Here is a 26,058-nt window from a genome sequence, read left to right as displayed (position 1 = left end):
CACTAGGGCCAAAGATGAAGAAATAGATTTTTATCAGCTGCTGCAGTCTGAAATTAATTGAACATGCAATCAAGATGCATTGATAATTACTTGCGATTGGAATGCAAAAGTTGGGAAACAAAGAAGAAGGATCAGTAGCTGGAAAATATGCCCTTGGTGACAGAAGCAATGATAGAATTTTGCAAGACCAACGACTTCTGCATTGCAAATACCTTCTTTCACCGACATAAATGGTGACTATACACACGGACCTCGCCAGATGGAACACACAGAAATCAAACTGACTACATCTGTGGAAAGAGATGATGGAAAAACTCAATATCATCAGTCAGAACAAGGCCAGGGGCCGACTGTGGAACAGACCATCAATTGCTCATATGCAAGTTCAAGCTGAAACTGAAGAAAATCAGAGAAAGTCCACGAGAGCCAAAATATGACCTTGAGTATATCCCACCTGAATTTAGAGACCATCTCAAGAATAGATTTGACGCACTGAACACTAGTGAACAAAGACAAGACGAGTTGTGGAATGACATCAAGGACATCAACCATGAAGAAAGCAAAAGGTCACTGAAAACAAAGAAAAGACCAAGGTGGAAGTCAGAGGAGACTCTGAAACTTGCTCTTGAGCGTCGAGCAGCTAAAGCAAAAGGAAGATTTCATGAAGTAAAAGTGAACAGAAGATTTCAAAGGGCGTCTTGAGATGACAAAATAAAGTATTATAACGACGTGCAAAGAGCTGGAGATGGAAAACCAAAAGGGAAGAACATGCTCGGCGTTTCTCAAGCTGAAAGAACTGAAGAAAAAATTCAAGCCTCGATTTGCAACAGTGAAAGATTCCATGGGGAAAATATTAAATGATGCAGGAAGCAACAAAAGAAGATGGAAGGAATACACAGAGTCATTATACCAAAAAGAATTTGCCGATATTCAACCATTTTAAGGGGTGGCATATGATCAGGAACCAATGGTAATGAAGGAAGAAGTCCAAGCTGCTCTGAAGGCATTGGCGAAAAACAAGACTCCAGGAATTGATGGAATATCAATTGAGATGTTTCAACAAACAGATGCAGCGCTGGAGGTGCTCACTCGTCTATGACAAGAAACATGGAAGACAGCTTCCTGGCCAACTGATTGGAAGAGATCCATATTTATGCCTATTCCCAAAAAAGGTGATCCAATCGAATGTGGAAATTATAGAACAATATCATTAATATCACACGCCAGCAAAATTCTGCTGAAGATCATTCAAAAACAGCTGCAGCAGTATATCAACAGGGGACTGCCAGAAATTCAGGCTGGTTTCAGAAGAGGACGTGGAACCAGGGATATCACTGCTGATGTCAGATGGATCCTGGCTGAAAGCACAGAATACCAGAAGGATGTTTACCTGTGTTTTATTGATTATGCAAAGGCATTTGACTGTGTGGATCATAACAAACTATGGATAACACTGTGAAGAATGGGAATTCCAGAACACTTAATTGTGCTCATGAGGAACCTTTACATAGATCAAGAGCCAGTTGTTCGGACAGAATAAGGGGATACTGATTGGTTTAAGTCAGGAAAGGTGTGCACCAGGGTTGTACTCTTTCACCATACCCATTTAATCTGTATACTGAACAAATAATCCGAGAAGCTGGACTATATGAAGAAGAACGGGGCATCAGGATTGGAGGAAGACTCATTAACAACCTGCGTTATGCAGATGACACAACCTTGCTCGCTGAAAGTGAAGAGGACTTGAAGCGCTTACTAATGAAGATCAAAGACCACAAGCCTTCAGTATGGATTACCCCTCAACACAAAGAAAATAAAAATCCTCACAACTGCCCCAATGAGCAACATCATGATAAATGAAGAAAAGATTGAAGTCGTCAAGGATTTCATTTTACTTGAATCCACAATCAACAGCCATGGAAGCAGCAGTCAAGAAATCCAAAGACGCATTGCATTGAGCAAATCTGCTGCAAAGGACCTCTTCAAAGTGTTGAAGAGCAAAGATATCACCTTGAAGACTAAGGTGCGCCTGACCCAAGCCATGGTATTTTGAATCACATCATATGCATGTGAAAGCTGGACAATGAATAAGGAAGACCAAAGAAGAGTCGACACCTTTGAATTGCGGTGTTGGCGAAGAATATTGAATTTACCATGGACTGCCAAAAGAATGAACAAATCTGTCTTAGAAGTACAACCAGAATGCTCCTCAGAAGCAAGGATGGCGGGACTGCGTCTTACATACTTTGGACATGTTGTCGGAGGGATGAGTCCCTGGAAAAGGACATCATGCTTGGTAGAGTACAGGGCCAGCGGAAAAGAGGAAGACCCTCCACGAGGTGGACTGACACAGTGGCTGCAACAATGAGCTCAAGCATAACAACGATTGTAAAGATGGCACAGGACCGGGCAGTGTTTCCTTCTGTTGTGCATAGGGTTACTATGAGTCGGAACCAACTCAAGAGCACCTAACAACAACAACAATATAGTAGAGAGGCAATGAGTACCCAGGTGGTGCAAACGTTTAATGCACTGGGCTGCTAACCGAAACGTTGGTGGTTCCATTCCCCCAGAGGTGCCTCAGAAGAAAGGTCTGGAAATCTAGTTCCCCCCAAAAATCAGCCACTGAAAACCCCATGGAGCACAGTGTTACTCTGATATACATGGGGGTCACCATGAGTTGAAGTCAACTCAAGGGCAAAAGGTTACTGGTTAGGCCAGCAATACACTCCTGATGAGTGAACAGACGGATGGATGGGAAAACCCCTAATGGCCATTTGCTGAAGGGACAAATGTCCCCTGAGTTGTAACTCTGGCTCTGCCTTCCCTTACCCAAGTGGCTTTGGTGAGTCACTTCCCTGCTCCTTGCCTCAGTGTCCGCATCTGTCACCAGGGCATCATCATGGCTAAGGCTTTCAGATTGCTCACCGTGTGCCAAGTGCTTGGTGGGGTAGTCTCCTGTTGCTGCAGTAACAAATTACTACAAACTCGGTGGCTTAATAAAACAATAAAGATTTATTATCTCACAGTTCTGGGGGCCAGAAATGTATGGGGCTAAAATCAAGGTGTGGCAGGGCTGTGTTCCTTCTAGAGGCTCCGGGGAAGAATCTATTTCCTTGCCTGTTCCAGCTTCTAGAAGCTGCCTGCATTCCTTGGCTCGTGGCCTCGTTCCAGCAAAGGCATCAATTCAACCTCTGCTTCCATCATATGTCTTTCTCTCTCTGCCTTCCCGTCTGTTATGAGGACCCTTGTGATCACTCTGCGCCCTCCCCATCTCAAGATCCTTAACTTAATCACACCCACCAAGTCCTTTCTGCAATGTAAGGTAGTGTATTCACAGGTTCTGGGGATTAGGACCTGGGCGCCTTTGGGGGCCATTATTCTGTCTGCAACAGTTAGCCAAGCTCTAGTCCTGGGCCAGGCATCACTGAACCCTTAGGAGGAGAGGTCTGTTACCACCCTAGTTTTACAGATGGGGAAAGTGAGGCTCATCTAGTTTAAATAAATAGCTCACGTGTCACACATAGCCAATAACGAGCGGAGCAATTCAGACCCAACTGCCAATACTGTTTGGTACCAACACTGCTTGTCAACTCCCCACCTCAATTCTTGAGGTAAAAACTCAACATCTTTATTATTCTCACAGTACAGCGCACAGGGCCTACATCTGGTAGGATGTACATGTTTCTGTTTCAGATGAATGGCTGGTATTGCATACTTCTAATTTAAACAAACATACACACTCACTTGTATTTCTTCTTCTTCGTAAGTAAAACCAATTCTGACACAAACATTTATACATGAAAACAACCCAAATGTCCATCAACTGATAAACGGATAAACCAACATGGTGTATCCATACAACGGAATGTTATTCAGTCTTAGAAAGGAATGAAGTACTGATACATGCTACAACATAGACGAATGTCAAAAAGATGCTAAGTGAAAGAAGCCAGACACAAAAGGTCGCATGTTCCATGATTCCATTTATATGAAATGGACAGAATGAGACAAAGTAGATTAGTGGTTGCCAAGGGTGGGGCGGGAGCCCTGGTGGCACAGTGGTTAAAGTGCCAAGTTGCTAACCAAAAGGTCAGCAGGTCAAATCTACCTGACACTCCTTGGAAACCCTATGAGGCAGTTCTACTCTGTCCTATAGGGTCATTATGAGTTGAAATTGGCTTGATAGCAACAGGTTTGTTTGTTTGTTTAGGGATGGTGAGAGGGTTGCAATGGGAAGTGACTGCTTAATAAGTACAGGGTTTCTTTTTGGGATGATGAAAATGTTCTGAATTAGATAGTGGTGGTGGTTGTACAACACTGTAAACATACTAAAAGCCACTGAATTAGACACTCTGAAATGGTTAAAATGGTGAATTTTATGTTACACGAATTTTATCGCAATAAAAAAACGTGGGGAGTCCACTGAATCACAGCTACGAAAAATGTGTTCTGCAGACAAGTGGCTTCAGCATCATCAGGAACTTGTTACTAATGTAGAACCTCACAGCCCACCCCAGACCTAATGAATTAGAAATAAATATTAGACTGACAGCTGACTTCTCAGCAGCAAAACAAAAGTAAAAAAAGACAGTGGAAGGATAAACTCAATTTCCTAATAGCCAGTAACTGTCAGCTTAAAATTGTATACCCAGGAAAACTATCCTTTCAAGAGATTAGTCCAAAGGATAATGGACCACAACTACCACAGCCTCCACCACATGGAGTCCAGCACAACTAGATGATCCGCGGCTACCACCACCAACTGCTCTGACAGGGATCACAACAGATGGTCCCGGACAGAGCTGAAGAAAAATGTGGAACAAAATTCTAACTCACAAAAAAAAAAGACCAGACTTACTGGTCTGATAGAACTGGAGAAAGCCAAAGAGTATGGCCCCTGGACACCCTTTTAATTCAGTACTGAAGTCACTCCTGGGGCTCACCCTTCAGCCAAAGATTAGACAGGCCCATAAAACAAAAACGAGACTAAATGGGCTCACCAGTCTAGGAGCAAGGACGGGAAGGCAGGAGGGGACAGGAAAGCAGTTAACAGGAACCCAAAGTCAGGAAGGGGAGAATGTTGACACATCGTGGGGTTGTCAACCAATATCACAAAACAATATGTGTATTAACTGTTTAATGAGAAACTAATTTGCTCTGTAAACCTCCATCTAAAGCACAAAAAAAAAAGAGAAAAAAACTGTCTTTCAAGAATGAGGGCCAAATAGAGATATTTGCTAAGGAAAAAAAATTTACACAGTTTACTATCTGACAATTCACTTAAAACAGGTGTGTATGTGAGGACAGTTATTAGCAATAAATAACAAAAGCTGCAAGCAAAAGGTCTACTTTCGAGGTGGGGCCAAGATGGCGGACTAGGTGGACGCTACCGCGGATCCCTCTTGCAACAAAGACTCGGAAAAACAAGTGAATCGATCACATACGTAACAATCTACGAACTCTGAACAACAAACACAGATTTAGAGACGGAGAACGAACAAATACGGGGAGACAGCAATTGTTTTCAGAGCCAGGAGCCAGCGTACCAGTCAGGTGACCTTCGGAGCCCGATTTGGGGCAGAGCCCAGGGGGGCAGATGGCACAGACAAGGGGCCCAGCCCTAGCCCCTGAACTCATCCCGGGAGGGAGCCCAACCGACTGGCGCGGGCGGCGTGGTGGCGCAGCCAGTGGTAGAAGTCCCCGGGAGGCAGTGACTGGTCTTGGAGCAGGGAGAGCAGCGTCCCAGCCAGGGAGCCGTCCCGCCGGGATTTTGGCGGGCGCGGGCGGGGCGTGAGCACGGGGTGCAGCTCCATCTCCCTGAATTGACCGCAGGGCGGTCCCAACCGGTTCGCGCGGGTGGTGTGGCGGTGCAGCCGGTGGAAGAAGTCCCCGGGAGGCAGTGGCTGGTCTTGGAGCAGGGAGAGCGGCGTCCCAGGTGGGACGCGCAGTTGCGGCTCAGGCGCGGGGAGCTGCTCCGCTCTCCTGAGCTGACCCCGGGGCGGGGGGGGGGGGGCCCACCCGGTTCACAGGAGCGGCGCGCGACGTGGCTGATGGGACGGGGAGTCCCCGGGAGGCAGCAACTGCTTTTGGAGTCGGGAGTGCACCGTCCCAGTAGGGGAGCCTTAACCTTGGGGGTGGGGCTGACAGCGGAGGATCTGACCGTGACGCCAGCGGGCCAGACCCCCCAGGGGGCAATCTCCACACACCCAGTACATATAGGCGACGCGCCCCACGGAAATCTCAGATATAAGAGTCATTCCAAGTAAGACAAGCAACTCTGGCTATATTCTGAGGTACTACACTCCTAGCTCTCTGATCCCTCCCCCACCCTCCCCAGGCGGCTCCATTAACATCCGAATAGCCTGAGCCAGAGGGAGAACTCTGATAGGGATCTGACTGCATTTTTTTTTTAGCGGATTTTCTGGAAAAACTAGTTTCCCAGTGATGGCTCGGAGACAGCAGTCCATATCAAACCACATAAAGAAGCAGACCATGACAGCTTCTCCAACCCCCCAAACAAAAGAATCAAAATCTTTCCCAAATGAAGATACAATCCTGGAATTATCAGACACAGAATATAAAAAACTAATTTACAGAATGCTTAAAGACATCACAAATGAAATTAGGCTAACTGCAAAAAAAGCCAAGGAACACACTGATAAAACTGTTGAAGAACTCAAAAAGATTATTCAAGAACATAGTGGAAAAATTAGTAAGTTGCAAGAATCCATAGAGAGACAGCATGTAGAAATCCAAAAGATTAACAATAAAATTACAGAATTAGACAACGCAATAGAAAGTCAGAGGAGCAGACTCGAGCAATTAGAATGCAGACTGGGACATCTGGAGGACCAGGGAATCAACACCAACATAGCTGAAAAAAAATCAGATAAAAGAATTTAAAAAAATGAAGAAACCCTAAGAATCATGTGGGACTCTATCAAGAAGGATAACCTGCAGGTGATTGGAGTTCCAGAACAGGGAGAGGGGACAGAAAACACAGAGAAAATAGTTGAAGAACTCCTGACAGAAAACTTCCCTGACCTCATGAAAGACGAAAGGATATCTATCCAAGATGCTCATCGAACCCCATTTAAGATTGATCCAAAAAGAAAAACACCAAGACATATTATCATCAAACTTGCCAAAACCAAAGACAAACAGAAAATTTTAAAAGCAGCCAGGGAGAAAAGAAAGGTTTCCTTCAAGGGAGAATCAATAAGTTCAGACTACTCAGCAGAAACCATGCAGGCAAGAAGGGAATGGGACGACGTATACAGAGCACTGAAGGAGAAAAACTGCCAACCAAGGATCATATATCCAGCAAAACTCTCTCTGAAATATGAAGGAGAAATTAAGATATTTACAGATAAACACAAGTTTAGAGAATTTGCAAAAACCAAACCAAGGCTACAAGAAATGCTAAAGAAGATTGTTTGGTCAGATGACCAATAATATCAGGTACCAGCACAATACAAGGTCACAAAACAGAACGTCCTGGTATCAACTCAAATAGGGAAAGCACAAAAACAAACAAATTAAGATTAATTCTAAAAAAAAAATAAATAAAATAATACACATTAACAGGGAATCATGGAAGTCAATAGGTAAAAGATCACAATAATCAAAAAGAGGGACTAAATACAGGAGGCAATGAACTGCCAGATGGAGAGTGATACAAGGCGATATAGAATGATACAAGTTAGGTTTTTACTTAGAAAAATAGGGGTAAATAATAAGGTAACCACAAAAAGGAATATCAACTCCATAACTCAAGAAAAAAGCCAAGAAAAACGTTTAACGACTCAACTAACATAAAGTTAAACATTATGAACATGAGGATCTCACAATCTACTAAGAAAAACGTCTCAGCACAAAAAAGCATGTGGAAAAATGAAATGGCCAACAACACACATGAAAAGGCATCGAAATGACAGCACTAAAAACTTATTTATCTATAATTATGCTGAATGTAAATGGACTAAATGCACCAATAAAGAGACAGAGAGTCACGGACTGGATAAAGAAACACGATCCATCTATATGCTGCCTACAAGAGATACACCTTAGACTTAGAGACACAAACAAACTAAAACTCAAAGGATGGAAAAAAATATATCAAGCAAACAATAAGCAAAAAAGAAGAGGAGTAGCAATATTAATTTCTGACAAAATAGACTTTAGACTTAAATCCACCACAAAGGATAAAGAAGGACACTATATAATGATAAAAGGGACAATTGATCAGGAAGACATAACCATAGTAAATATTTATGCACCCAATGACAGGGCTGCAAGATACATAAATCAGATTTTAACAGAATTGAAAAGTGAGATAGATACCTCCACAATTATAGTAGGAGACTTCAACACACCACTTTCGGAGAAGGACAGGACATCCAGTAAGAAGCTCAATAGAGACATGGAAGACCTAATTACAACAATCAACCAACTTGACCTCATTGACTTATACAGAACTCTCCACCCAACTGCTGCAAAGTATACTTTTTTTTCTAGCACACATGGAACATTCTCTAGAATAGACCACATATTAGGTCATAAAACAAACCTTTGCAGAGTCCAAAACATCGAAATATTACAAAGCATCTTCTCAGACCACAAGGCAATAAAACTAGAAATCAATAACAGAAAAACTAGGGAAAAGAAATCAAATACTTGGAAAATGAACAATACCCTCCTGAAAAAAGACTGGGTTATAGAAGACATCAAGGAGGGAATAAGGAAATTCTTAGAAAGCAACGAGAATGAAAATACTTCCTATCAAAACCTCTGGGACACAGCAAAAGCAGTGCTCAGAGGCCAATTTATATCGATAAATGCGCACATACAAAAAGAAGAAAGAGCCAAAAGCAGAGAACTGTCCCTACAACTTGAACAAATAGAAAGTGAGCAACAAAAGAACCCATCAGGCACCAGAAGAAAACAAATAATAAAAATTAGAGCTGAACTAAATGAATTAGAGAACAGAAAAACAATTGAAAGAATTAACAAAGCCAAAAGCTGGTTCTTTGAAAAAATTAACAAAATTGATAAACCATTGGCTAGACTGACTAAAGAAATACAGGAAAGGAAACAAATAACCCGAATAAGAAACAAGACGGACCACATCACAACAGAACCAAATGAAATTAAAAGAATCATTTCAGATTATTATGAAAAACTGTACTCTAACAAATTTGAAAACCTAGAAGAAATGGATGAATTCCTGGAAAAACACTACCTACCTAAACTAACACATTCAGAAGTAGAACAACTAAATAGACCCATAACAAAAAAAGAGATTGAAACGGTAATCAAAAAACTTCCAACAAAAAAAAGTCCTGGCCCGGACGGCTTCACTGCAGAGTTCTACCAAACCTTCAGAGAAGACTTAACACCACTACTACTGAAGGTATTTCAAAGCATAGAAAAAGACGGAATACTACCCAACTCGTTCTATGAAGCCACCATCTCCCTGATACCAAAACCAGGTAAAGACACTACAAAAAAAGAAAATTATAGACCTATATCCCTCATGAACATTGATGCAAAAATCCTCAACAAAATTCTAGCCAATAGAATCCAACAACACATCAAAAAAATAATTCACCCTGATCAAGTAGGATTTATACCAGGTATGCAAGACTGGTTTAATATCAGAAAAACCATTAATGTAATCCATCACATAAATAAAACAAAAGACAAAAACCACATGATCTTATCAATTGATGCAGAAAAGGCATTTGACAAAGTCCAACACCGATTTATGATAAAAACTCTTACCAAAATAGGAATTGAAGGAAAATTCCTCAACATAATAAAGGGCACCTATGCAAAGCCAACAGCCAATATCACTCTAAATGGAGAGAACCTGAAAGCATTTCCCTTGAGAACGGGAACCAGACAAGGATGCCCTCTATCACCACTCTTATTCAACATCTTACTTGAAGTCCTAGCCAGGGCAATTAGGCTAGACAAAGAAATAAAGCCTATCCGGATTGGCAAGGAGGAAGTAAAGCTATCAGTATTTGCAGATGACATGATCGTATACATGGAAAACCCTAAGGAATCCTCCAGAAAACTACTGAAACTAATAGAAGAGTTTGGCAGAGTCTCAGGTTATAAAATAAACATACAAAAATCACTTGGATTCCTCTACATCAACAAAAAGAACATTGAAGAGGAAATAACCAAATCAATACCATTCACAGTAGCCCCCAAAAAGATAAAATACTTCGGAATAAATCTTACCAAGGATGTAAAAGACCTATACAAAGAAAACTACAAAGCTCTACTACAAGAAATTCAAAAGGACATACTTAAGTGGAAAAACATACCCTGCTCATGGATAGGAAGGCTTAACATAGTAAAAATGTCTATTCTACCAAAAGCCATCTATACATATAACGCACTTCCGATCCAAATTCCAATGTCATATTTTAAGGGGATAGAGAAACAAATCACCAATTTCATATGGAAGGGAAAGAACCCCCGGATAAGCAAAGCATTACTGAAAAAGAAGAAGAAAGTGGGAGGCCTCACTCTACCTGATTTCAGAACCTATTATACAGCCACAGTAGTCAAAACAGCCTGGTACTGGTACAACAACAGGCACGTAGACCAATGGAACAGAATTGAGAACCCAGATATAAATCCATCCATGTATGAGCAGCTGATATTTGACAAAGGACCAGTGTCCGTTAACTGGGGAAAAGATAGTCTTTTTAACAAATGGTGCTGGCATAACTGGATATCCATTTGCAAAAAAATGAAACAGGACCCATACCTCACACCATGCACAAAAACTAACTCCAAGTGGATCAAAGACCTAAACATAAAGACTAAAACAATAAAGATCGTGGAAGAAAAAATAGGGACAACCCTAGGAGCCCTAATACAGGGCATAAACAGAATACAAAACATCACCAAAAATGATGAAGAGAAACCCGATAACTGGGAGCTCCTAAAAATCAAACACCTATGCTCATCTAAAGACTTCACCAAAAGAGTAAAAAGACCACCTACAGACTGGGAAAGAATTTTCAGCTATGACATCTCAGACCAGCACCTGATCTCTAAAATCTACATGATTCTGTCAAAACTCAACCACAAAAAGACAAACAACCCAATCAAGAAGTGGGCAAAGGATATGAACACACATTTCACTAAAGAAGATATTCAGGCAGCCAACAGATACATGAGAAAATGCTCTAGATCATTAGCTATTAGAGAAATGCAAATTAAAACTACGATGAGATTCCATCTCACACCAACTAGAATGGCATTAATCCAAAAAACACAAAATAATAAATGTTGGAGAGGCTGTGGAGAGATTGGAACTCTCATACACTGCTGGTGGGAATGTAAAATGGTACAACCACTTTGGAAATCCATCTGGCGTTATCTTAAACAGTTAGAAATAGAACTATCATACAACCCAGAAATCCCACTCCTCGGAATATATCCTAGAGATACAAGAGCCTTCACACAAACAGATATATGCACACCCATGTTTACTGCAGCTCTGTTTACAATAGCAAAAAGCTGGAAGCAACCAAGGTGTCCGTCAACGGATGAATGGGTAAATAAATTGTGGTATATTCACACAATGGAATACTACGCATCGATAAAGAACAGTGACGAATCTCTGAAACATTTCATAACATGGAGGAATCTGGAAGGCATTATGCTGAGCGAAATGAGTCAGAGGCAAAAAGACAAATATTGTATAAGACCACTATTATAAGATCTTGAGAAATAGAAAAAACGGAGAAGAACACATACTTTTGTGGTTACAAAGGGGGGAGGGAGGGAGGGAGGGAGGGAGAGGGTTTCTTACTAATTAGTAGATAAGAACTGCTTTGGGTGAAGGGAAAGACAACACTCAATACAAGGAAGGTCAGCCCAATTGGACTGGACTAAAAGCAAAGAGGTTTCTGGGATAAAATGAAAGCTTCAAAGGTCAGCGGAGCAAGGGCGGGGGTCTGGGGAACATGGTTTGAGGGGACTTCTAAGTCAATTGGCAAAATAATTCTATTATGAAAACATTCTGCATCCCACTTTGAAATGTGGTGTCTGGGGTCCTAAATGCTAACAAGTGGCCATCTAAGATGCATCAATTGGTCTCAACCCACCTGGAGCAAAGGAAAATGAAGAACACCAAAGTCACACGACAACTAAGAACCCAAGAGACAGAAAGGGTCACATGAACCAGAGACCTACATCATCCTGAGACCAGAAGAACTAGTTGGTGCCCGGCCACAATCGATGACTGCCCTGTCAGGGAGCACAACAGACAACTCCTGAGGGAGCAGGAGATCAGTGGGATGCAGACCCCAAATTCTCATAAAAAGACCATACTTAATGGTCTGACTGAGACTAGAGAAATCCCGGCGGCAATGCTCCCCAGACCTTCTGTTGGCACAGGACAGGAACCATCCCCGAAGACAACTCATCAGACATGAAAGGGACTGGTCAGCTGGGGGGAGAGAGATGCTGATGAAGAGTGAGCTAATTAAATCAGGTGGACACTGGAGAGTGTGTTGGCAACTCTTGACTGGAGGGGGGATGGGAAGATAGAGAGAGAGGGAAGATGGCAAAATTGGCACGAAATGAGAGACTGAAAGGGCTGACTCAATAGGGGGAGAGCAAGTGGGAGAAGGGAGTAAGATGTATGTAAACTTACATGTGACAGACTGATTGGATTTGTAAATGTTCACTTGAAGCTTAATAAAAGTTAATTAAAAAAAAAAAAAGTTCCACTTTCAAACCTTCAACAGGAGCGAAGCCAGCAGCCCGGGATGCAGAGTTCCTTGCCCAGCCACATCCACAGGATGGCTATTCCATGGCAGAATGGGGTGAGCAGCAGGAAAATGCCTGGGACACTTGGGGCTAATATGCAGATGTCATCAGGCCTTTTTGTTGGGTCCAGCTTCCCCATGCACCCACACCCCAGACTGTTCCTCTCCCTCGCTACACACCCTTATGCAAATTCTTCAACTTAATGGAACAAGGGTTCAAAACTCATCCCTTCCCAGTCACGTGAAACAATCTCCAAACTACACATATTCCAGGCATCTAATCAGATGGCCACGCCTCAGCCTTGGCTCAGTCCCCCCTGAGCAACATCTGACTGGGATCTTTTTTTTTTTTTTAATTGAGGTAAACCACGCATCATATACAAAAATGTACTCATCTTAAAGTGTACAGTTTGATTTTTTTCATTCATTTATTCAACAAAGATGTCCATAACACGCATTGCATTGCTCTAAGCATTGTGAAGAATATAAAAAGGTGTTTGCACAACTTGAACTCACCCCCAGTGAGGTGCACGTATTACACCTGGACCACCTCCTAACTATCCCTTCCAGCCCAGGAGTGGTTAGAGTAGAGGTTAGAACTTCTCTCCTCCTGGGAGCAGGTGAACAGGTTGATGGCAGAACCTCCTGGCCAAAAAAAGGTGTGTGTGGGGATATGACAAGCAGAGGGCTGAACCCCATGGGTAATTTCCGGATGTTACATAATACTGTTGGCAGGAGCAAATACAGGGCAGGAGAGAAACCCAGATTAGCCTTCGTGTCTTGTGTCCAAATATTTCTGCCTTATCACACACTTCAAAAGAACCAAAACTGGCATTCAGCAGGGAGTCGCCCCTAATGTTGGCAGCCACCACCTGCAATCAGATTTTCCAAAGAGAGAAGGTGACAACCGTGGCAATGCTGGTCTCCCTGCTTCCGCCCTTGCCTGCTGCGGCCTACTTTCAACCCAGAAAACAGGGATACCATGAACACCAAAATCACATCCCGTTCCCCCTCTGCTCAGAGCCCTCTGGTGGCTCCTTCTCAGAGTCAAAGCCAAGGTCCTTCAATGGTGCTCCAGGCCAAACGTGTTCGGCAGCTCCACCCCTACCACATTAGCTCATCTCCCACCTCTCTCCCCCAGGCTAACTCCATTCCAGCCACACTGGCCTCCTTGCTGTTCCTGCAATGCGCCAGGCACAAGCCCCCACAGTCTGTTTCTGCTACTCCCTCCACCTGGAATCCACCATCTGTCAGTCTGTCATACTGTGGTGGCTTCTGTGTTATGACACTGGAAGCTATACCACCGGTATTTCAAATAGCAGCAGGGTCACCCATGGTGGACCTGTTTCAATGGAGCTTCCAGACTAAGACAGACTAGGAAGAAAGGCCTGGCGATCGACTTCTGAAAAACAACCAATGAAAACTCTATGGATCACAACTGAATACTGTCCGATATTGTGCTGGATTGGAAGGCACTCAAAATGTACAGCAGCCTCAACAACGGACTCAACCATATCAGTGATCGTGAAGATGGTGCACGACCGGGCAGCATTTCATTCTGTCATACATGAGGTCGCCATGACTTGGGAATCGACTCGACAGCAACTAACAATTACCTGGAATGTTCTTAGGCAGATATCTGCGTAGTTCACTCTGCTCAAATGTCACCTTCTCAGGGAGGCCTTCACAATCCCACCATTTGAATAAAAACCATCGACCACCGCCCTCCTCTCCTGAGCACTATTGCCTTCAACCTTAATTTTCCCCCACAGCACTCATCATCTGACATATATTTTACTTATCGACTTGTTTGTCTGTCTTTCCCTGCCAATATGAAAGCCCCACAAGGCCTGAGATACCTTTCGGCTTGTGCTGTCCGCTGTTCTAAAGCCCAACACCCAAAACAGTGCGTGGTCTATGGTGTCAGTACCAGCTGCCATTGAGTTGATTCCAACTGATGGTCAGAGTGGAACTGTGCTTCATAGGGTTTTCAATGGCTGATTTTTTGGAAGAAGATCGCCAGGCTTTTCTTTTGAGGCACCTCTGGGTAGACTCAAACCTCCAACCTTTTGGTTACCAGCCGAGCACATAAACCTCTTACACCACCCAGGGTCTCCATGTGGCCTATGACCACTTGCCGTCAAGTTGATTCTGACTCTACAGAAGGTGTTTAATAAATACCTATTGAATAAATGCATGAACATATGAATGAACGAATCCATCTACTCCCAGGCCTTCTGGTCCTGTCCCTGTGCTGACAAGTCCCACACCTCTGGCTCTGGCTCCATATCCAATCCCTAACTGTCTCTTGGATGCTGCCCCATGAATGCCCCAAAGTCATATCAAACCTGGATGTCCCAACAAACACATCACCTTCCCAAGCTGCTCTCTCTCTGGGTAACCCATTTCAGCTGCACTCTTGCCCTCAGTCTCCCAGCCAAAGAACCTGGTACCTCATCTGGCTCCTCCTGCTTCCTCACCCTCTACGTCCAGTCTTTTCTGCCTCCAGTCTCCGTGTTTCCACTGCAACATGCAAACTCAAACATGATTTCCCTTGGGGTCACCTGATCATAAGGAAGCCCAGGAGAATCATCACCCAGTAATAATAACATAAATCCCACCCCTTACACAAACACCTGCATGTTGACAGATCACTCTTGCAGACATTATGTCACTGAATTTTCACAACAACCCTGGGCTTAGATCTTATTATTCCTAATGGACAGATAAGAAAACAGGTTCAGAGAAACGAAACATTTGCCTGAGGTCAGAGAGTGAGTAAGAGGGAGAGCATGAATTCAGGTCCCGATAATAAATCCTGAGCAAGCTGTACCTCCCTCAATTTAAAACACTGACTCTTGAGCCAGCTGCATAACTTCTCTGGGCCTTAGTTTCCTCATCTGCAAGATGGAGATAATAATAGACCCTAGGTCACGGGGCTTTTTATAAGAACTCAACAAGTCAATCCATATGAGGTGTTTAGAACGGTGATTGGCAGGTTGTAACATAAATAAATGTTAGTGCTCATTATTATTATGTTAGGGTTTCAGGAAATTTTGTGGGTCTGTGTATTTTTCCTGGGAAGAGAATTCTCAGCTTCTATCGAATTCTCAAAAGGCTCTATGATCCCAAAGTTTTTTTTAGAATCCCTGGTCAATACAGAGACCAAGATTGTTCAGTGTCAAATACAATCATGCAAGCCTTCCCAACATTCCTTCCCAAACACCCCCACATTCAGAACTAAGGAATGTGGCCAAAATCAAGAAAGTGTCTAAACAGAAAGCAGTAAGTACAATCTCAGCCTCAGAAAACCAAGATCACGCAGGTGAAACAGTCGATGCTTAATACACATTTGGCATTCTTCTCCCATCGTTTTCGTATTCCTGACAAGAACATCCTGTGTGGAATTCTGTAACTATCTCAGGTCAAGCTGCTCTCTCCTATTTGCCTCCCTCCAACCTCACAGGAAGTTTTAGTGGTACAAATGGTTAAGTGCCCAACTACTAATTAAAAGGTTGGCAGTTCGAATCTACCCAAAGTTGCCTCAGGAGACAGGCTTGGCCATCTGCTTCTGAAATGTCACAGCCTTGAAAACCCTATGAAGCAATTATACTTTGCACACATGCGGTGGCCGTGAGACAGAATCAATGTGATAGCAAAACATTAACAACATTAATAACCTCACAGGACTGTGGAGTGAATTCAGTGAGAACATGTACAAAAAGTACTCAGAAAAACGCCAGCCAGCACTCCAGAAATGGTAGCTGAGACTGGTCACTTCACTTCCCCTTCCTACACCTCAGTTTCCTCATTGTTAAAAACGGACTTGACTGGCATAAATGATCTTCCTGGACACCTTCCTGCGCTGAGTCCACTGACCTTAGTAGTCAGGATACATGGCAATAATTCACTCTGTTCCCATTGAGGAAAATAAGGCCCGGAATGTGGAAGCAACCTACCAGGGCCACATCCTGATGCCATGGTCATCTCTGGCCTAGTTCTTGGGTCTCTTTTCTTCTATGCTGTGGGGCACAGGGATCACACAACCCATTTTCGGGGTAAGGAAGCTGAGGCCCAGAAGGGAAAGTGACTCAGTGCACTGCCAGCTGACTCAAGAGCTGAGCCTGGACCCTGGGTCTCCAGACTTCTGGTGAGACGAAGGTGGGGAGAGGGCAGGGTCACCTGGAGGACCACAGAGATGGTCTTCTCGCCTGCCTTGGCTGCCCGCCATTTCCGGTAAGTGTCCGCCTTGAGAAGGTTTTCTGCACAGTGGGTCTAGGGACAAGAATGGGAGAGGGTTATGGCACTGAGATGAGAGCTAGGCTCAGCTCTCAGATTATTTCTCCGAATCCTTCCAAGCTCTCTGCGATCCCCCAGATGTAAGTTCCTCTGTTAATCCCCCCACACCCTGCCTTGAGTTTCCTCTACAACCTTCTCCTCTAGAAGTTCACCTCCAGGCTCTCCCGAGAAAGTTCCCCTATTGCTCCTTTTCTCTCCGGAAACTCCACAGACGCCCGGAAGTTCCTCTATCCCACATCTCTCCCAGAGTTCACTTAGACCCTCCTGGAAATTTACCCTTGGCTTTTTTTCTGCTTAGACCTTCCTGAAGTTCCTTGTTACACCCCCAAAGGTTCTTGTAGAGCACCCCTCATTAATCTCCTTACGTCTTCCAACCTCCCCCACGCCGGCCCCTCACCGAGTCCTGGCTGCTGCAGGACACGACATGACGGAGGCGGATCTCCGGCATGTCAAAGTCGTGGCCTTCGCCTGGCCCGAAGGAGGCAAGTGGGCCTGGGTTTGGGGGCGGGGAGGGTGGGGGCGCTCCTCTGCACGGGCTTCAGTACGCAAGCGCGCAAGGCTCGGGCCTTTCAAACTGCGGCGCGCCGGCGCCCGCGTCGACATTGCGCATGCTCAGTTGCGCCTTTAAGGCGCGGAGTGGCGAGGACCCAGCAACAAGCTTTTCTCTAGCCCCGCCTCTCTCTGACCCCACTGCTCTAACCTCTCCTCCCGGTGACGTTTACATCCTGCTTCCTGGGCGCCTAGCAACTGGAGCGGCCTCCGGGATTGGTCCCCAGGAGAAATTCGCCATTCTCATTGGACAATGCGATCACCGCCCAAACTGAAGCCTAAACACAAGACAGCCAACCTGAGTTGGATTTTCGCGGGGAGCCTAATCGGCTCCCTTGGCTACACGCACACACACACGCACACACAGCTTAGAGTACTCCCACCCACGCCTCAGTTCCCCAATGTGACCTGTGAGCATCTGTCTCCTGCCACGCCCACGCTAGCCGCGGACAGGCACCCCTCTGTTCGGTCCGCAACAGACCCAGGCGTGCAGCCCTGGACGGGGTCGGCGCCAGAGAAAGCCCGGACATAAAGAAGGGAGCATGAGCCAAGTGCTAGAAGGAAAAGGGAAGGAGGACAAGTCGCCTGGGTCCTGCAGAACAAGCATGGACATGCTGGGCACTCCCAGGTGGGGCCCCACCCATGCTAGGTGCCTCCTTGGGAAGGTGAGAGGGGATCCCAGTCCTTGTAGCTGCTTCGCACCCACAGGGAATACAGTGACCCCACTCAGACCTTGGGCTTTGAGTAAAGAAGATGTGGGTGTGAAAAATGGGAAAGTGATCTCTTGGGTCCTGATGGAAGAGGGTGCTGGAACCCCAGACTCCCGGGATTCCAGTGGAGGAGGGGGCTGGGCACCAGATGCCTGGATACCTTTTGGATGCTAGTTGCACCTCCCCTACCCGGGGGCTGCAGAGACCTGCCCTGGGCTCAATCTGACCTCAGCTCCTTCTCACCGCAGGTGAAGGTGGGTCTGGACCCGCCCCTCCTCAGCTTCCTATAAGGGCTGGGGACACGGGACTACAGGTTCACACACCATGAGGACCTCTGCTGGACCCAGGGCCTTCCTGCTGACCTTCACGCTGCTCTGCACCCTTCTGGGTCTCGGTGAGTGACTGGGGCCCTGGACTCCTGGGACCCTCAGGAAAGCAGGGACTATAAAAGAACATTCAGCAAATGTCCTCAGGGGGTAAAGTGGGGTACCCAGGGATACAGACTCATGGAGGAGGCAGACACTAACAGAGAGTCTGGGGCCCCAAGGGAAGAAATGCTCATATGACTGGACCCCTGAGAGAGAAGGGGGCTTGATGGGCTCTGAATCCTCTTTCCCTTAGGTAGGGTCCCAAAGCAACACATCCAAATTCTAGAAAATCAGATGAGAGCATGACTAGAAAGGGTTTTTTTGTTTTGTTTTTGTTTTTTTAATTAAGAGAGAGAATATGAATGAGAGAGAGCTCCTTTTTCCCTGGACTCTTAATAACTTCAGGCCCCCTTTTCCCTCAGACCCAAGGGTCCAGCCCCCCAGCCCTCTTCTCCCTCAGACCCAGCATCCCAGGCCCCTCCTTCCTCAGACTCAGGAGTCTGGACACCAGCCCCACTTTCTCCATGACCCAGGTGTCTGGGCCCCCAGCCCCTCCTCTGTCAACACTAAGGGGTCCATGCCCCCAGCCCTCCTGGTCCTCACTCTCCCTCCTTGGACTGGAGGCAAACTCCAGCTTCAGGTACCGCTGCCTGAGCTCCTACTGTTTGCAAGACCTAAGTTGTATCTGCAAGTGGGAGGGCTCCAAACCCTTGAACCAGCTGAACCTGAAACTTCATGAAAGCCTTCAGTACGAACCCTCCCAGCTCTGAGCTTTCTCTGCGGATCCTGTCCTCCAAAGCCCCCAGCCTTGTAATTAGGTAACAGGCTTCACGGTGGAGTCGCTTCCTGCCCTGGGAGCAGCTTTGGTGACATCATCACCGCGTTCCTGTCAGAGTTCTGGACAGGTCCCCGGACACGCAGCAATGTCCCACCCATGAAAAACCAGAGAGACACCAGCCTCTCTCAAGACCCATCAGTCTGGGCCTTGGACCTTCCTCAGGACCAGAAATCCAGTCCCTTCCTCCCTCAAACCCTGCCCCCATCTCCCTCGGGACTCCGAAGTGGGAGTCGTGGCCCACTAATCGCACCGCCCATGACTACAGCCCCGATCTCTACCCTATAGGATGCCCACTAAGCTGTGAGGTGTGCAAGGGCCCTGGGCCCACGTGCAACGGAAAAATGAAGACATGCGAGGATGGCAAGGACGCGTGCGTAGTCGTCGTGGGGGAGTCGAGCACAAGTACGAACGCAGGGCTTTTGCAGGGCTTCTGACCATAGCTAGGGGGCTGGGGGAGAACCTTCAGGGTGGGAAAAAGATACCACCAGGCGGAAGCGGGGCGTGGGGGGGGGCGGTGCGGGAGGGGTCATCCCAGTTCGCAAGCAGGGTGAGGCGTGAGAAGAAATTTGGATGGGGTAGGCAAGAGGAAACAACCATCACAAGGTGGAGGGAGGACAACTGAATGGAGACACAAGCCATTTTTAGATTTTTAAAAAACGAGCAACTCCAAAAGAAGATGGCTATGGGGGAGGGCTTAAAGAGACTTTCTTAGGCGGGAGGGGGTGAGGAAAGGACAAGGAGGAACAGAGAAATACAGTGGAAGAATCTAATAGGCAAGGAGAACGGGAGGGTGATAGAGAAGAAGGAAGAGACTGGGAGAAGGTCCGAGGAACGTGATCAGGGAAGAGACCATTTTGGACAAGAGGGAGGAATCGACCAAAAGATGTCTTGAAGAGACCACCTCAGGGATGTCGGGGAGACCATTTCTGACAGGAGGAGGAGAGATGATGTTGGGGTAGAGGGAGAGAGGGAGAGACCATTCCAGACGGGGGGGGACGATAACTACGAATTATGGAGAAAATCATCCTAAGGGGGGGGACTGGGGACGAAGAATGAAATGGAAGGAAGAGGGGGAGCATGACTTAAATGGAAGAGACCATTCCAGACCTGAGAAAGGCTGAAAGAACACCAATGGAATAGACCACTGGGGGGGGGGGGGATTTTCTTTCAAAGCTGAAAGAGACCATTCCTCACAGGAGGAGAGATGGGGCAAGATGCAGGAGGAGAGGCTGTGACAGGAGATGAGGGGTAACCCTGCGTGTAGGAAGAAACCACCCTGACAGGAAAAGTTGTATAAGAAAGTTGGGCTAGAAGATTGCATGCAGTCCCACCCACGCAGCAAACGTTGGCTGGTGGCAGAAAGGACTTGAAAGGCTTGAGGAGAGCAACCACAGCAGATAGGGGAAGATATAGACCCTGAAGGGGTGTTGAAGGGAGCTGGAGAAAAGTCACCCTTGGGAGTGAGAGAAAGAAGGGAAACCACTGGATTGAGCTGGAAGGAGGGCAGCAAGAGACCATCAAAGGGAGGCCTGGGGATGGACCATGGGGGAGTGTGGAAGAGACCGCCCTAGACAGAGTAGGGGCACAGGTGTTGGGGCGGGAGTGTGCAGTATCCCAGGGTTTGTTGGAAGTGACCCCCCCAGGCGCAGAGGGCGAAAGTTCTGAGGCTGGAAGAGACCACCTCAAGAAGACATGGGGGGTAACCATTAAACGGCCTGAAAAAGCCCACTACAGGCTGGACAGGAGAGAAGGATGGCAGTGGAGTGGTTTGAAAGAGACCATGTCAAGCAGGCACCTGGGGAGTTGGCAATGGAGAGCTGCAGTAGACCCCCAAAGACCTAATGCGGCCTAGGCAATGAGTAGGGAGGGCTTCCTAACATGCCACTCCAAAGTATACCCAGGCGGACCAGGCGTATGGCTTTAGAGGGCTGCAAGAGACCACCCCAGGCAGATAAGGGGGTATAGATTTGGGGCTGGAAGAGATTGTCCCAGGCAGTTGCTGGTGGGGGCGGGTAGGGTTAGAAGAGCCCTCGAGGCTGGGTGTGGCCAAATGCCTTGCCCAGCCCCTTATTCCATCCTCCACCCCACAGAGGGACGTCAGTCGGTGAACACCTACAAGGCCTGCATGAAGTTCAAAGACTGCTACTCCGGCTTTGTGTCCACCACCATGGGCCCCAAGGACTACATGGTTTCCAATGCATACTGCTGCCAGAGCGATGGCTGCAATCAAGGCTCCATACCCTGTAAGCATCTACCCTGGCCCGCGCAGGGAGCCCCTTCTAGCCCTGTCCCAAGAGCTGTGTGGTGACATCTGGCAAGCACCTTACTTGCACAGAGCCTCAGACTCCCCACATGTAAAATACGTGGTGGCTCTGTATCCCCCAGAGTGGTTGTGTGGTTGGGGGATGGGCTTTAATGTCCTTGTTCACCTTGCACTCCCCCCAGCTCCCCAAAACAATCGAACCGAGAATGGCCTCCAGTGCCCAGCCTGCATTGCGCCCTTCCAGGAGACTTGTCCTGGGACCCAGGCAGCCCGCTGTGTTGGCCAGGAGACCCACTGCATCTACTTTGCTGGCAATGTGCAGGCTGGTGAGGAGCACCTGGGTCACTGGAGGAGGAGGGGGCCTCGGAATTGGAGGCCCAGACTTCTGGGCTCCAGGGAATAAGGGGGCTCCAGAGAACTAGGAGAGGAGGTTGCTGGGATCCAGGACTCCTAGGTTGTGAAGAAGATAGTGGGCTGGGGTGTAAGGGTTGGGGGCCCTGTCTCTAATCTGAAATCTCTTCCCCAGGAATCATCAACACCAAATTTGCCACTCGGGGCTGTGCTACAGAGAGTGCGTGCTACACCAAGGCTGGGTCTGAGGTGCCCTCAGCCTCCTATCTCTACTTCCTCCACCGAGCAGACTGCCTTCCAGCACCCCAGCCTCCTGGCAGGGCTGAGTGAAGAACTGAGGAATAGGTGGCTTGAGGCCGCCATTTGTTCCCAGCCTGCAGTTCCTCCATGTGCCTGTAAATTAAAATGTTAGCAGAGCAAGGCTCGATTCTTTGTGATGTGACCAAGAATAGAAAAATAGGCCTCTCAGCCCTTGGGTACTCTCCCTTTGTGAGGAAGAGAGAGAAGGCTGTGCCTTTTATTAACCAGTTATTCCCTGCCGGGCCCCTCTGCTGAGCTTTCATTCTCACAATAACTGTATGAAGTTGACATTAACCCCATTTGACAGATTAACAAACTGTGGTACAGACTGTGGAAGTCACTTGCCCTGGGTCAAACAGCTAGGGAGAGTCAGAGGCCTAATCTGCACCCAACTCTGTCAGACTCCAGAGTCCATAGTCACCTCTGCTGATTAACTTCTCCCTCTTTTTGCCTCAGGTTTCATGTCTGCAAAATGTGGATATTTAATAGTGACAACCTCACAGGATGGTTGTAAGAGTCAAATGAAAGAAAACTTAAAAAGCACTTAGTGCAGTGCCTAGCACCTTTAAAACAATGTAGGCTTTAGAGATGGTATGTCTGAGTAAATAATAATCATCCTAAAAGCCGCCACTTACCAAGTGGCAATTAGTTGTCAGGTGGTAAACATTGGCACCATTCAGGACAGACTAGATTATACAATGGCAACAAATAAGCCCCTAATCTCCATGGTTTAAGATAACATGTATTAGTGAACTAATGCTGCAATAATGCTGTGTAACAAACCATTCCAAAACAGAGACATATAACAAGCCTTTTTCTTTGTATGGGTTTGTGGGTGTAAAAATGGTGACGTGGGGACAGTGTCAGGCCTCCTTGTCTAACTTCACAGGGGGTAAGGAGAATCAAGATCAACAGCCCAAGGCTGATTCCTATGAGGCGTAGGTCAGAAAAACCTCCTCTCTCCAAGCTTTTTACCAATTCTGACACCAGCCGTCCCTCCTACAATGCTCTCTACTTCTGCTGGGTTTGATAATTCTTAGCAATGGTCACATAGAACTCACAGACCGTACTCAGTTATGGGGCTTATTAGGGAAGTAACAGGTTACATACAATTCAGGGTCAGAAACAACTCAGGATACAGTTCTTTGGTCAAGACAGCCTCTCGGCAGGTCTCTCCTGGCCTTTGGCTTCTCCATCCTCTTGGGCTGACCCAGCCTTGGCCCTCTGCCCTGCACAGGCAAGCGTTGCAAAGCTCTTTAGCTCTAGGGATAAGCACCAAGAGGCATCCCACTCCACCAGCAAGCCTCCTGCCAGAAGGTGCCCAACTCTTTTGCTCCATGGGTTGGCCAGCCTAGCTCCACCAAGTACTTGGAGGCACACCACTCTGCCAGTAAGCCTCCTGCCTGAAGGTACTCAGCTTTCTCGCTCCTGGGTCAGTAGGCACACCTTTGTAGCCACCTCGCTCCGAGAGCAGGAAAGCCCACTGCATTGTCTCATGCTGGTCTCCTGGTCCTGCTGCCATAGTTTCTCTGCGGCCACTTCTCACCATCTCGTGTTACAGCTCTCTGTCTTCTGGGTCTAGGAGGTTCTCAGGGCAGGGTCCCCAGGTCCAAAGGATGTGTTCCACTCTTGGCTCTTTCTTGGTGGCAGTGAGATCCCCCTCTGCTCTGGGATTGGCTCTTTTTTAAGCCTAGTGAGATGGCAAAACTGACCAGTCCCCTCATTAAGGTTTCATGCATCTTATTTGCATGGTCCCACTCCCACAGGGGTTCCATGCACCCTATTTGCATTATTATAGAGTAAGGAAAAGGCAATCTTTCATGAATGGGCACGTGTTTAAAAAAATCCATTCCTCTTCCCTCACCACCCCCGCGCCCCCTCCCCCCCCCCCACTGAACGTCCCATACTTGCTTCCCTGACCCATTGGTGTTGGGTTTGGCCATATGATTTACTTTTGGTGGGCCACAGACACCTTATTTGCATAGTCCCACCCAGTCATTCGGTGGGAGTTACAAACAAGATCATGGCTAGAAAAGCCATATAAAAGTGAGACCGTCACACAAGAGTAGGAGGCTGGGGTGTCTCTGCTTTCAGCTGTGAATTGGCTGGCTTGCTCCAGTTCTGGGATAGGGTTCAGATCTCCTCCACGGGTTTCCACAATCTCCTGAGGAATGTCCTTCTCATGGCAAATCACAGGAGCACAGACGCCAAGAGCATTTAAGGCCCCTGCTCAGGTCATGTCTGCTAACATTCCATTGGCTAAAGTAAATAATATGGCCAAACCCAACATCAATGGGACAAGGAAGTAAGTATGAGACCTCCAGTGTGGGGGGCGGGGAGGGAAGAGGAGTATTTTTTAAACATGTGCCATTCACAAAAGGTTGGTTTTTCCTTACTCGGTATGTCCAGCACTGTCCTTAGGGGGTTCTGCTCATCCTAGTCACAGGCAGAGTAGTCACCAACTCGTCATTGCTGGTATCTGTGCCACAGGAAAGAGCTCAGGATGTCTCGTGGGTGACTAAAGGCTGCGACACAGAAGTGACTTAACACAGTTCACTGGGTGGAGCTAATCACTTGGCCCCACTCAATCACAGAGGGGCAGGAGGATGGGGTGTGTGGGGAGTGGAGCAGGAAGTATAATCCTGCCCCCTGCCCACAAGGCAGAGAGCTGGGCTTGTTTGGTAAACAGCACGAATGACCACCACAGCCTCTTAGAGGCTGCTTCTAATTTTACAACAACAGTGACAGGCACCATTACTCTCATTGTTGTGTTCTGAAGAATCCGAGGCTCAGAGACGGATGCCACATCACAGGCCACACAGCTAAAAAGTGGCAGAACTTAACATTTTAATCATTAGATCATAAGCTTGTATCAGTTATCTTTTGCAACGTAATAAACCGTTCCAAAACTTAGTGGCCTAAAACCACCACCTTACGTAGCTCACGATTCTGTGAGTCAACAGTTTGATCTGGGAGCAGCTGGACTCCCTCATACATCCGTAGCCAGCTGCCAGACAGCTAGGCAGCACTGCTTCTGGGGGTTAGCTGGCTGTAGGCTGGGTGTCAAGGCTGACTGGGCCATGTGTCCTTTATCATCCAGCAGGCTAGCTTGGGCTTCTTAACATGGCAGTGGTGGCAGGAGTCCCAAGAGCAACAAGAGAGGAAGCTCTGATGCACGAGTGCTTTGCTTCTATCATGTTTGCTATTGTCCCATTTGACACAGCAAACTACATGGCCAAGGCCAGAGTCAGGATTATTATCCAAGGGAAGCTGAACAAAATGGGACGTTAATGCCAACGATCTACCACAATGCTTGAGTCCCAAGTTCTTCTAGATTTCAGCTTCCGCTGCAACTATGTGGTAGCATTCATCCCTTCAGTTCCTTCATTCATTCATCCAACACTTATCCATTAAGGGCTTTCTATATTTGGAACCCTGGGCTGGGTGCACGACCGAGAAATTTACAGTCTGCCTTCACGAAGCTTCCTTTCTAAAGCGGGAGAGAAACCCATTCAAACAAGTAAACACATGAATAAATAATTCTGGATGGGGAAAAATGGTATAAAGAAAATAAAAC

At 46.6% G+C, this 26,058-nt stretch overlaps 2 protein-coding genes across 5 annotated transcripts in view; one reads left to right on the top strand and one right to left on the bottom strand.

Moving 5' to 3' along the window:
• Positions 1–17,637, bottom strand: part of XRCC1 (X-ray repair cross complementing 1) — a 41,898-nt gene extending 24,261 nt beyond the window's left edge. For 2 of the 3 annotated variants that reach the window (XM_049900098.1, XM_049900099.1), the window contains exons 1-2: positions 17,500–17,637; positions 16,986–17,078 (exon numbers count right to left, since the gene is read on the bottom strand). In XM_049900098.1, the coding sequence (XP_049756055.1) occupies positions 16,986–17,078; positions 17,500–17,550 (144 nt within the window). In that variant the 5' untranslated portion in view covers positions 17,551–17,637. The other variant, XM_049900100.1, reaches the window with a different exon arrangement.
• A 303-nt stretch (positions 17,638–17,940) lies between these two features.
• On the top strand, positions 17,941–22,593 carry PINLYP (phospholipase A2 inhibitor and LY6/PLAUR domain containing). Of its 2 annotated transcripts, none has more exons than XM_049900125.1 (6): positions 17,941–18,279; positions 18,610–18,755; positions 19,853–19,969; positions 21,658–21,810; positions 22,013–22,156; positions 22,357–22,593. In XM_049900125.1, the coding sequence occupies exons 2-6, from the start codon at positions 18,686–18,688 to the stop codon at positions 22,509–22,511; spliced, it is 639 nt and encodes a 212-aa protein (XP_049756082.1). In that variant the 5' UTR covers positions 17,941–18,279; positions 18,610–18,685; the 3' UTR covers positions 22,512–22,593. The 2 variants fall into 2 exon arrangements, with proteins under 2 accessions (XP_049756082.1, XP_049756081.1); XM_049900124.1 differs by having other exon boundaries at positions 17,941–18,316.
• The last annotated feature ends 3,465 nt before the right edge of the window (positions 22,594–26,058 follow it).

Source organism: Elephas maximus, chromosome 11 (genome assembly GCF_024166365.1).
Source record: "Elephas maximus indicus isolate mEleMax1 chromosome 11, mEleMax1 primary haplotype, whole genome shotgun sequence".
In the NCBI taxonomy this organism is placed as follows: domain Eukaryota; kingdom Metazoa; phylum Chordata; class Mammalia; order Proboscidea; family Elephantidae; genus Elephas; species Elephas maximus.
Note: the sequence above shows the minus strand (reverse complement) of the source record. Positions and strands in the feature narration are given on the sequence as shown.

Coding starts and splice junctions, on each gene's coding strand:
- PINLYP (XM_049900125.1), top strand. CDS start 18,686: ATGAGGACCTCTGCTGGACCCAGGGCCTTCCTGCTGACCTTCACGCTG. Junction 18,756..19,852: donor CTGCACCCTTCTGGGTCTCG/GTGAGTGACTGG, acceptor TCTACCCTATAG/GATGCCCACTAAGCTGTGAG. Junction 19,970..21,657: donor CGTGGGGGAGTCGAGCACAA/GTACGAACGCAG, acceptor TCCACCCCACAG/AGGGACGTCAGTCGGTGAAC.